This window comes from Halichoeres trimaculatus, unplaced genomic scaffold (genome assembly GCF_033239565.1).
Source record: "Halichoeres trimaculatus isolate MK-OKI-2021-1 unplaced genomic scaffold, fHalTri1.1 fHalTri1_scaffold_14, whole genome shotgun sequence".
In the NCBI taxonomy this organism is placed as follows: Eukaryota; Metazoa; Chordata; class Actinopteri; order Labriformes; family Labridae; genus Halichoeres; species Halichoeres trimaculatus.
Genome location: NW_027437192.1, coordinates 14,725,337 through 14,737,374, shown reverse-complemented (window position 1 = coordinate 14,737,374; position 12,038 = coordinate 14,725,337). Strand labels below are relative to the sequence as shown.

General features: G+C 35.8%; 1 protein-coding gene across 2 annotated transcripts; it reads left to right on the top strand.

The window, feature by feature from the left end:
- Window positions 1-441: 441 nt before the first annotated feature.
- tmem106bb (transmembrane protein 106Bb) lies at window positions 442-9,703 on the top strand. 2 transcript variants are annotated; one of them, XM_074687295.1, is made up of 8 exons: window positions 442-547; window positions 2,098-2,301; window positions 2,492-2,555; window positions 3,360-3,519; window positions 3,812-3,952; window positions 4,070-4,119; window positions 4,789-4,842; window positions 5,749-9,703. In XM_074687295.1, exons 2-8 carry the CDS (start codon window positions 2,106-2,108, stop codon window positions 5,861-5,863), a joined length of 780 nt encoding a protein of 259 aa, XP_074543396.1. In that variant the 5' UTR covers window positions 442-547; window positions 2,098-2,105; the 3' UTR covers window positions 5,864-9,703. The 2 variants fall into 2 exon arrangements, with proteins under 2 accessions (XP_074543396.1, XP_074543395.1); XM_074687294.1 differs by having other exon boundaries at window positions 496-644.
- The last annotated feature ends 2,335 nt before the right edge of the window (window positions 9,704-12,038 follow it).

Sequence of the window (12,038 nt, the reverse complement as noted above, 5' to 3'; positions counted from 1 at the left end):
TTCTTTCTATACTTCTCTCTCCCACTCTCTCTCCTCTATCTGTCTCTCTCTAACCCCAACACAGTCGAGACAGATGTCTGTCTAACATGAGTCCGGTTCTGTCCGAGGTTTCTGACGTTAAAGGGAAGTTTTTCCTTGCCATTGTAACTTGCCAAATGCTGCAAAGTCCTGTAGTCATGGTGGATTAAGATAAGATAAGACTCCTTATCTTGTCTTGATGTTGGGTTTCTGCTAATAAAATTTTATTAACATTTATGGGTCTAGACCTGTAAATGTTTTTTTTGTAAAGTGTCTTGAGATAACGTTTGTTATGATTTGGCGCTATACAAATAAAGATTGATTGATTGATACGTTCCTTCTGTTTCCACCACTCCTTTAGTTTCCCAGGATCACTTTAACTTCTCTTAGCACAGCATCCCCTTCCAACAAGCCAGTCTTTCCGACGGTTTTGAACGCATCACATCTGCGCATGTCTGTTTTCTCGTGGATAAACAAAACCGACCCATTAGCAGCAGCATTTCTTTGAAGAATTAAGAGTCACATTCAGGTAATTCTTTCTGACCTCATTTCGCTCAAACTACCCCTTGTAGCAACTTTTCTCTCACGCCAACTGCGAACACACACTTTGATGCTAAGGTGGCTCGGTAAGTTAACCGTGGAAATATTGTCCGTGGCGTACATTCATTTTTGACAGTGCTTGAGCTGTGTGCTAGCCAGCTTGTGGGCTACTACCACTGTGATGATGTTTTGTGTTAATATTACATTTTGACTCACGTCTCGTTCACTTTAATCCTTAATCGATAACTTCATCAATTGTTCCTCGTAGCTGTGATTTAGGCTTGACGGACCACTTGTGTTAGTTCTTAGTTTAAGTTCATCAGTGTTCTGTCTCGTATTGCTACTTATCAAGAAGAAGCGCATGCGCAGAGCGCGTATAGCGGTTTTTTTATTCGAACATAAATGTAAAACGTTTCCCTTAAAACTTCGACAAACAAATGTATCACAGTATGACAACATGCGCGTCACTCTCTGACAATGCAAAATAATTGAGCAGAGATGTTTATTATACGTTTCTCTATGCTGGGATCATTGTTATAAAAGGAGATAACAAGAGCCTCTGCTGTTTCACGCACCTTTTGTCAAAGCAGCGCATGTCAACAGAACACTGGTGTTAATTGACACACCAGTATCGATGTTGTCTTTGGATTTAAGCTAAATTAAAGGCATTAAAGGCAGATTAATTCTGTCTTATTTGTTTTTTAATTATTAAAGTTCAGACTTTGTTGAAAAGACTTGGATTTTTGTGAAGTGGTGTTATATTAAGTTGTAGTGTTGATCTAAATATCAAATCTTTAGACAACAGACAAATCTTTTTTTTTTTTCATTTTAAGTTATCTTTGTGCAGTTTTTTTTTGAATATGCCAGAATATGTAGAATGACTTTAGAAATATTAGTAAAATAAGCTGAAATTTAATTTGACAAAATACTTTGTATTGGATGATAAGGAAATGACTTATCCCTAGACAGTGTCAAGTATTTTTTGGGACAATTAACATCAGAATTATTACCAAACACAGGCTAATTTATTAAGCAACAAAAAAGCTCTTCAGAGGTTAAACATTTCTATAAATGTATAAAGTTATATTTACATGTGGGCAATTTATTAATGTGAGATTATATGTGAAATGAGAATATTTCTAGATTTCTAAGAAACTTTTTCAGAGTGTGAAACTTTGACACTGCATAAAAAGAAGAAGAAGAATAAATCAGGTCCTTGGCGTGTGTAGTTAATTTTTTCCAGGTGTGAAATGTGTCTTGTTTTTATTGTTTGGCTAAAATATGAAATCCAGTGCATTTTGCTTGTTTGTGGAATTAGATATTTGTGTTTATGTAACTGACATAAAAACACCTTCTTACAGTTTCTGTAGCTGTAACATTTTAATGATCTAATGAATTGTTTTTGTAGCTCAGCATGGGCTGAATCAAGTTCTATTCAAGGAGTTCTTAAAAGGCCAATTACGTAGAAAAAGAGATCAGCTGATGAGAAAGGCTACTTGGTTTAAGCAAAACATTTTTCTTGGTTTGTTTTCTCTACAGGTGTGACTATGGGGGATTCTTTTTCCCTCTTCTCCAAGCAGAACGGACACGATGAGGGTCAAGACATCCTCACGTCCCCTCTGGAGGACAGCCAATCAGAGGACGGGAAGAGTGGAGATGTCTCTCAGTTTCCTTACGTGGAGTTCACAGGACGAGACAGTGTAACGTGTCCAACATGTCAGGGCACCGGGAGGATCCCCAGAGGTAACGGCACCATAGTCCCATTTAGGGTGGGGAAGTCTTGAAATGTGTGCCTTTCATAACCGCTTTGTTTCACAATATCAGGTTTTAACTTTTGAGTAAACTAAGGGGATGATGTAAGAAAGCACAGACAGAGATTGAAAGTAGCTGACTGTGACTCCTCCTTGATTGTTGTTGGTTTCTCTGTTCTCAGGGCAAGAAAATCAACTTGTGGCATTGATTCCATACAGCGACCAAAGGCTGCGGCCCAGGAGGACGTGAGTACTTTGAGCCTCCAATGTTATAATTTGGGGTCAAATGACTGAGTTAAAGTGTTGCGAAATAATCCTCAGGAACAAAACTGTCTGATCAAGGTACAACCACTAATGTTCCTTTTAAGCCATTAAGAGCGTAATTTTCAAATCAAAGGAATCTTTCAGCGACCTTAACTAAAATGTGTGTGTTGATGTGACGTTTCTGCCATTTCACAAATACATAACCTTAAAGGGGATAGAATGTGAAATCGTTTATTGGGTTTCATCATCTTTCAGTTATTTTAAGTGAATTTCTGGTGATTCAGTGCTGGGTTTTTCCCAGCTATCACAAAGAGTGAGTGTTATTTCCATTAATCAGTTTTTATTAAAGTCATCTGATCAAATATTGTTTTACAAAGTTTGGGGAAAACATGGTGAAAACAACAAACCCTTTATGTAAATGCAAAGGAATTCTGGGTAAAGCTTAGTTTTGTCTGGAACATAAATTAAAGCTGATCCACTATTTTCCTGCAACACAAAGTGACAAGGTCCAGGTCCAGCAAAGTCCGGTGGATCAAATTTTCCAGTAATCAGCATGACCACAGGAGATTACTGTGATTACATTTTTTGGATGCTCAAGTATTTCTCTATTTCTAATAGGTTAATGTTGTCAAGATAAAAACGAACATATACCGATACTGCAGCTTCTGTAGCTTTGAATAAACATGTTATCAATCCAATGATTTGCCAGAGTTTGTACTTGCTTACTGGAATTTTTGGTTTTTGTGTGTTTAATAATACAGTGGTGTTGTTTTTTCTCGTCCTCAGGAAGTTGTATGTATCAGCGTCAGTGGTGCTCTGCCTGCTGCTCTCCAGCCTCGCCGTCTTCTTCCTCTTCCCCCGCTCCATCGATGTTTCCTACGCAGGAGTGAAGACTGTTTTCGTCAGCTACGACCAAGACAAACGCAGCGTCTATCTCAACATCACAGTAAGATTTGGTTACCTTTTTTTTTTTAAATTTATATGTATATTTAAATGATTTCAACAGTTTTATACAGTTTCTCTTTGCATTTTAAACTGATATGTGGTTTTTTGAGGCAGAAAAGAACACAGCTGATATTTTTAGGTGATATAAAAAGTGTGAAAAGAAAGTCTTATCCACAACATTTAATCTAAATTTAATCTGTTTTTTTTTTCCCTGAGTGAAGGAAACACATGACCACTTCTGAAAGTTGATGGCTTTGTCAGATTAACTCTTTTCATGCCTGTTTTTCCTCCAGAACACCCTGAACATCACCAACAACAACTATTACTCAGTGGAAGTCGCTAACATCACTGCTCAGGTCCAGTTTGCAAAGACGGTGATCGGAAAGTCTCGCATCACTAACACCACTGCCATCAGTCCTCTGGACATGAAACAGGTTCGCACAAACAGATCTGTGTGTGTCTGCGTGTTTGGCTCTCACACACCTCTCTGTATCGCCCTCTCTCAGTCTAAAACATTGGTTCTTCACTGATGTGTCCATTTCTGTTTTCAGATTGATTACATGGTTCCAACCATCATAGCAGATGAGATGAACTACATGTAGTAAGTATAATAACAATAATAAGAATAATAACATCACACTATGATGATAGAATAATGAGGGGGTAAAGACAAAGAAATCTCTTTATTTCTGAGTATTTCTAGTCTATATGTAACCAGATTCACCTTATTTCACCTTGTTTGGTAAATTATAAAATCTTTAAGGGGGTAGAGAGTGAAGTTGAAGTGGTAGAAGCAGGAATAATAATTTTTTATTTTAACATTTGTCGATGATTGACATCAACATATTTAAAATATAAATACAAATTTACAAATTTTGATTTTTCAAGAGCATTCAAGAGAAGTGCATGAGATTTTCATTTATTAGTTAATTATATTATTTTACTTTCAAGAATTAAAAAAAAAAAAATCACCATACCATTTCCCTTAACTTATAACTGCTGGAAGTGAAGTATTTGATGTCACTGATCCATCCAACGAGATTTGTTGAAACAAAGCCCAATGATTTGGATGAAAAAAGAGGAAAAACAATGAAAACTTCCTCCAGTAGACTGTTTGAACTTTTTAATAAATATCCTTTATGTAACATCCAGAGCTGGGTTCACCAGCATTAACATGAAAAGACAGGACATTGTTACTCTAATGATACATTGATACAAGAATTTCTTTTTCGTTTTTCAGGAATAATTTACACTTACTTTTATTTTTTAGTGACTACTGCACTCTACAAACCATCAAGGTCCACAACATCGTCGTCATGATGCAGTAAGTTTTGTTGATTTATTGGATTTATCCATCCCTTCTGAAAGTTTGGGAAGTTCTTGTCAGAAAATTCACATTAACTCCAAAATTTTACTAATGTGTCGTCCTATTTTCCTGACAGAGCCCATATTTACATCACCAAACACACTTCTTTGATTTTCAACCTGTTAATGCTCTCAGATTTGTCTTTCCTGAATTTTCCCTTGAGGGCTGCAAGATAATAGAAAACATTTCATCCTGATTTTCTCCAGAATTTTTCTTGTCAGCTCCCTGGTGGATTTTTTTTCTAAGAATTAACCGTGGTGAGCAGCATGAAACAGAATGAATGAAATCAACTGAGGTCAAAGAAGGGGCTTGACATTAGAATTTCAGAGCAAATCCCCATATTTAAAACAAAGCTTTGTCCTCTGAATACATTTGAAAAAGTGTACGTTTGATGTTCAATGATCACATGTCAATATTCGTAACCACAGAAGGCGTCATTATCCATAAAGTGATAGACTGAGACCAGCTGTAGCTGACGGCTACAGTGCTACAGAGAGACACAGTGTACTAAGCTGCTCAAAGAAGTTCAGAAAACACTGCTGCCTTTTAAAAGAAAGCTGCATCTATGCAGTCGAAACATTACAGTCTAGGCCAACAGCCAATGTCTCAGAACATAATGTCCAGGAAGAAAGAAAATCTTTAAATGGATTTATATGACTCTGAGAAACAGCTTGAAGTTGTGCACATTAGCTTAATTGTCATCAATCTAATAGACTGCAAGTGGTTTTAACTTAATTAAGACCCATCAAGCTGCTGCTGACTCAGACATTTTAGGCTGCTGTGGTTGCAGAAACACTCATTCAAACACTTGATTTCCTCCGTGTTGGTTTCACTGCCTCACCGTGTTCTCTCTTTACTTTGCAGAGTCACTGTCACCACCACGTACTTCGGTCACGCAGAGCAGGTCTCTCAGGAGATGTATCAGTACGTGGACTGTGGCGGAAACACCACCTCCCTCAGAGCCACGATCTCCTGCTAAGTAAACCCTCCGCTGTCCTCCTGAAGCTGGAGATAGCCTTCACATGTTCCTCTGCCCTTCTGCTCCACGCAGCATCAACTAACTGCTGTTCTCACAAAACCACCGGTGTCAGTTCTTGACTAATTCCTACCTAACTGAAGGAAATGATGTTTTCATGTAGGGGGAAGATAAATTATTTGTTAATTTTAGTTACAGTTCAGAAATAATCCATCTTTTTGGTACCAATACCTGAACTGGTTAAGTTTGGAAGTATTTGCTTCTCCTCAGTCTTTGAAACATTCAATGCTTACTTTTATTACTCAGAAATATCTGTTAATTGTTTCCGTTTGGTTTATTTCAGACAGTATTTCATTAAGTTTGAATCCAAAAACTGGGACGTTGTTGTAAAACAGAGTGCGCTCATCTGCCGTTACTTTAAGCAAACAATCTATTTTTAAAAAAAGAAACAGACAACATATTTAATTCACACATATTTTCAAATCCACTTGTTTTCCTCTTTCTACACCATCACAAAATATGTTGCAATAAAGACACTCAATACTAGTTAAAAACTGCCTGCTGACCATAGTAACAAACTTTGGTTTTTATGATTTAGTATGTGTCAGTGTTTAAAGAGTATAAAGATTTTATATATAGTGCAAACACTGGCGTTTATAGATTCTACTCTTCGGTTCAAATCCATCTTCCATGATTCATTATTTGTGCTGAGTAAAACTTGATAGATATATTTGACTACCTACTAAACCTGATTGCACTTTATAAGTCAAATTCAAAACACACGTGCATTAGCAGTCCTTACCTCTGGATCCACTCTGCAGCTGCCTAAACGATCTTCTCCTAAACAGAATGATTCAGAGGCACATGCAGGAGCACGGAATAAATGTAAAGAGGCAAAGTTACTGCAAATGAAAGAAAGCAATACACAAAACTCAAAAAAAAACACTGCAATAACTGCAAAAACATTATGTAACTCTGAAAACACATGCTGCAAATCTAGTCTTTACAAGCAAAATGTTCCAGGCCTGTAGGGGGCGCAGAGTGTTTACAAAATTTTATTATTTATGAGGAGGTCAAGCCAGAGCCCTGGGTCTTCACAAATGAAGTCCAAGCATACACACTGTACGCGGGATTCATTTTTTAATAACTTCTTATTGTTTAACATATAAAGTTTATGACCCTGCCTGTCTAAAGACTTGGCTGACTTAACTTACATGTGGGCACCTTGTTGCTGTCTGCAAAGAGGCCAGAGACCAACTTCTTTATATCAGCTAGACTGGAATGAAGCTAGGTTCAGTAATATAACTCCTGCCAACGGTTTGTTTCAAAACTCTGTATCAGAGTCAAATGGATGACATCACAGACACTATGTTTTTTCCTGTTTGTGTTGACCGTGCTTTATTTCTTTCACATTTGCAGTTTTGGGCTCTTTGTGTCTTGTTTCTTTCATTTGCAGCTCGTTTCTATCACTGCATTTCTTTCGAACGTTGTATAAGTTTCCGAATTTGCTTCAGGTTTTTCCCGTTAATGCTTCAGACCGTAACACATCCGTTAGCCTTTTCTTTGACCGCAATGTGTTAGCGGGTTAACCCGTAATGAAGGGTTAACAGAAAGTAGTGTCATTATGAGACCAGAGTGTTCACATACTGTAGTGTTTCACTGATAAGCTCAAGTTATTCCAAGTGATTCTTTTTTGTCATTGGATCTGCTGATGTATCCACTGTAGTGTTTGCTTTTTGGGAGTATGTCTTCTCTTAAAGCTGTCTTTGTTCATGGTAATGAAACGAAGTCACTCGTGTTGCACTATGTTAGAGACAGATGGAGAATTGTATGATTGGGTTGTGTGTCAGACCAGCGATTTTCCTGAGCTCAGATTTTAAACTGTTTTTGAGTTTTTCTCTTTCTCATCTCTTCCAATAAGCTAATGAGATTTCTCAGTTCATTTACAGTTATTTACTCAATTAACCTGTTATCTTACTATCTTTCAATCGATGAGGCTTATTTATGTCATGTTTTGGTGTTAAAACAACTATCAGGTACAGAAATTTTGGACAAATGCTTTTTGTTTTCTACAGTTTCAAAGATCTTTCTACAGATGTTTTCACACATGCACTTAACTCCTGAAAATTCTCCTGAAATGGTCAGAGTAAGCTGATGTTTAAGCACAGATTTCATTAATTGTCACCCTAATTTCCTGCTAGCCTTCTCATATGTTAAAAAGTTATTCTGTTGTGAGAGTAAAGGGTGTAAAACTCCTGATTCTCCTTTGAGAATACACGAAAAAACCACGCCACTGTACTGCAGGTGAGAGGCTCTATGGGCATAGTATCTTGATTTTAACTACCAGTCTCCTAAAGTTTATTGAATTCAGTGTCTTTTTGAGGTCTTGTCCAAATGAGAAAACTCAGCTCTGTGTGAGGCATGTGTGAACAGCAAATCTGACAACATAATAGTGGATGTGTGAACACGGCTAAGGTGTTGCAGAAAAAACAAGATTATCTTTTTTAGTTCAAACTTGATACCAAATCCCTCCCTTCAGAACCATTACTCTGTTAACGTTACAGGTGAAACAAACCCAAACTCTTTGTACCTGTTGGTCATTTTAACGCTAAAATATGTCAGTACAGCCTGGGGTTTGAAAATGCTGCAAATCCTCTTGAAAGCTCAGTCTCACCAGCAAAATCGAGCAATATCAGAGAAACCCCTTGAATTTGTTGAATTGCTGATTTTGGCCACATACATCTTTGACTTCTGCTTCTGCACTGCCAGACAATACAAAATATCTCAACAAGCCTTATCTTTGAGGGGAACTGGGGTCTTGTTTTTAGCTTAACCCTCCATGAAGTAAAAACTGCTCAGAGTCTGTAGACTGATAGATCACATATAAAGATTGATTCAATTTATTATTTATTATTTATTAGTTTATTTAGACTCAGCTTCACCATAAACTTCACTTTATGGTGTGATCAGACCTGATAGTTGCCAATTAATTCAATTTTCTTTTTCTTTGTTTTTAATGGTAGCATTACTAAGCAGAAAGTCTTCTGTTGTTCCTATCAAACAAAATGTTAAAACTGTTCAGGATTACAGCTAATTTAAAGCTATACCACTTCACTCATCATATTGATTTTTGATTTATTGATTGATTGTGACATGCTTTACAAACCCTGTAGACTGATCACTAAACATCAAACCGCTGAAGCTTCCTGGATTGTTGTTGTTTTATTGAATTGAAATATTCTACAGTGATTGTCATACTTTTGCTTTCATGCAAAAAGAAATTTAAATTTACAAACATTTCCTGAATGCACTGCTTCAGTCTGCTTTTCTACTGATGATTAAAGTTTACCTTGAATAATTTTTAGGCATCTGGTGATTTGTGTTCTCCATTTTGCTTTGCATATTTTCTCACTACTCACTGCCAAGTTCATAGTGATGTGTGCGAAATGTTAAAAAAAGGTCTCTTAAAAAAACGAATGAGGGTTTTTTTTTGTGCAACCTTTCACTTAATTTATTCTGTTGATGAAACTGTACAACATTTCTCACCTTTGATCATAAATCATCAGCGATTAAGCAACAGATCCATGATTTTGTATGACTGAAGTCACCACCATGTGTTGTGGTGTAATATTGAGTCTCTTCATACAGATTTTAATAGACTGAAGCTGTGACATTTGTACGCAGTGGGATTCACAGAAAAGTGCACTAATAAAGTATTAAATAGTTTTATTTCTAACATGCCTCCTTGTTTCCATTTAACAATCTAAAGTCTCCTACCTCTCCTGTAAAATTATATATCATTCAAAAAACTGTTGTTTTTCATTGTGTTACAGGAGCTTAAATAAAGAGTTAAATTGTGAATCGTTGTTGTGTCTGAATATTTAATCCCCCTTTGTTTCTATGGCTCCAGAAAAGGTTCTGAGGAGTCTAGAGCATCTTCATACATCCAGAATTTTTATTTATTTATTTTCTAATAAATAAAAATATGAAAAGTAACAATAGGCAGTTTTTAAATTATAATAATGTCAAAGTCGCTGCAGGATATTCTATACATAATAGTTTTAAAAGAAAAAGTCAAAACAACCAGGGAAGTTTTTGTTTCAGTCTTGTCAGTTATGTATTATTTATATTATTATCATCTTTAACCAAAGGAGGCGCCACAAAGAAAGGTTTATGGGGATTGTTGCCCTGAGCAGTCTCAGCCTCTATTGGCCAAAATAGAAATTACAGCCACAGCATCATACTTAATAATAATAATAATAATAATAATAATAATAATAATAATAATAATAATAATAATAATAAAAGTATAATAATAATAATAATAATAATAATAATAATAATAATAATAATGATAATAATAGCAGTAGTAGTAGTAATAATAATAATAATAATAATAATAATAATAATAATAATAATAATAATAATAATAATAATAATAATAATAATAATAATAATGTCAATTAAAAGCGAAAGAAAGAAAAGAAAAGAAAAAACAACAATAGAAATAAAGGCATGGAAAATACCTTTCCTCCTAAAAAAAAAAAAGAAAAAAGAAAATGCAGATCCTTTTTATCCTCATTCTAAAAAAAAAGATACAGTGAAAAATTGTTCGACTGATCCTTAGATTACATAATTCGGAGGATGTAATCTGACGAGCAAAGCTTCAAATACAGAATCATACATTCACAATTTTCAATAGGTTTTAGTTGCAATTTTATTTATTTATTTTGTCATTAAGTTAATCATAACTTCATTCTCCACAATAACACAGTGAAACCTCTCCAAGGATGGTTTATTACTCACAGACAGACATGTCCTCCTCTTCATCATGTGATATCTCATGAGTTTGAAACCTTGTGCTACATCTGAAGTGTCCCAATAGATGAAATCACCTGTTGTGTAAGACTGTCTATAATAGAATGAAATGTTTTCCCACTGTGGTGACTCATCCCCATGATGGAACCACCAACAAGCGTCATATTAAGTTAAATAGGGTATAGTATGACATAGTTCTCCATAACCTCACTCCTGCTTTTCATTCCATTTTCTGCGCCGTCTGGATTGAGTTTCAATCTGAATTAAAGTTCCTGTTTCCAGTTGAATGTTAAAAAAATTGAGAACAAATTTAGATTGAAACCAGTCTATTTTCGGACGGTCAGTGGTAAAATTTGATAATGACAATTAAACTTGAACCAAGTCCTGATCACATTATGGAGGAAAAACATGCCCCTAGGAAGAGAAAAGTTAAAACATTTCTAAAAGAAAATTCATATTCAATCCTCAGCAAAACTAATTATCTGATTGAGCTCAGCAGATTAATCCATACTCTCTGCTTTCTGCTCTTTACATTGAGAAAGCAATCTCGAAAAATCATTGTTAACGTATATCATCATAAAACCACATGAAGCACACTATTATATTTTTTTTTCAATTTTTTCAAAAACTTTTTAGTAATTAACTCAAATTTACAAGCCTCAAAACGCCTCACGATCATTTTATAACAGACCTCTGACCAGCTGTAGTCTGCATCTCTGCTGTGTGTGAATTCACTAACACAGGGGCAACGTTTAAATACTGTTCAGGTATATGAGGTTTAGCAGGATGGACTCAGTTTCAGGAAGTTGCGTTTTCTGTCCCATTTTAAATTTTTAATGTTTTGTTTTGGAAGAACCAACTATTCCTTAATCTAATCAAAGAGTTTTTTTCATTTATGAAATTTTAATGCCTCCATCTGGATGACTGGAGAGTGGACAGAGTGGAATACCAGGAAAAGAGGGGAATGACACGAAGCAAAGTGGGTCACCCACATGAAGGACTGCAGCCTCTGTACATGGGGCGCATGATTCAACCACTGAGATAAAGCACTCATTATGCCAGATGCTGCAGAGGGACAGGAAGACTAACTTCCACATAAGCTGTTGGGAAAATTGCGGGACTAAAATCCACGTGTTTTAATAAAAGAGGGAGTGTATGCAAAACTCATTGAATATACACCTAACAGACACTTTATTACATAAATTCATTAAGTTGATCCCCCTTTTCCCTTTAAAACTGCCTTAATTCTTGGTGTCGTCGATTCAACGAGGACCTGGAAACATTCCTCAGAAATTTTTGCTCCATATTGACATGACAGCATCACACAGTTGCTGCAGATTTGTGAGCTAAAGATCCCAAA

Bases quoted from the DNA above. Each gene is read 5' to 3' on its own strand.
- tmem106bb (XM_074687294.1), top strand. The intron at 2,302-2,491 runs GTAACGGCACCA...CTCTGTTCTCAG, and splicing joins CACCGGGAGGATCCCCAGAG to GGCAAGAAAATCAACTTGTG. The intron at 4,843-5,748 runs GTAAGTTTTGTT...TTTACTTTGCAG, and splicing joins AACATCGTCGTCATGATGCA to AGTCACTGTCACCACCACGT.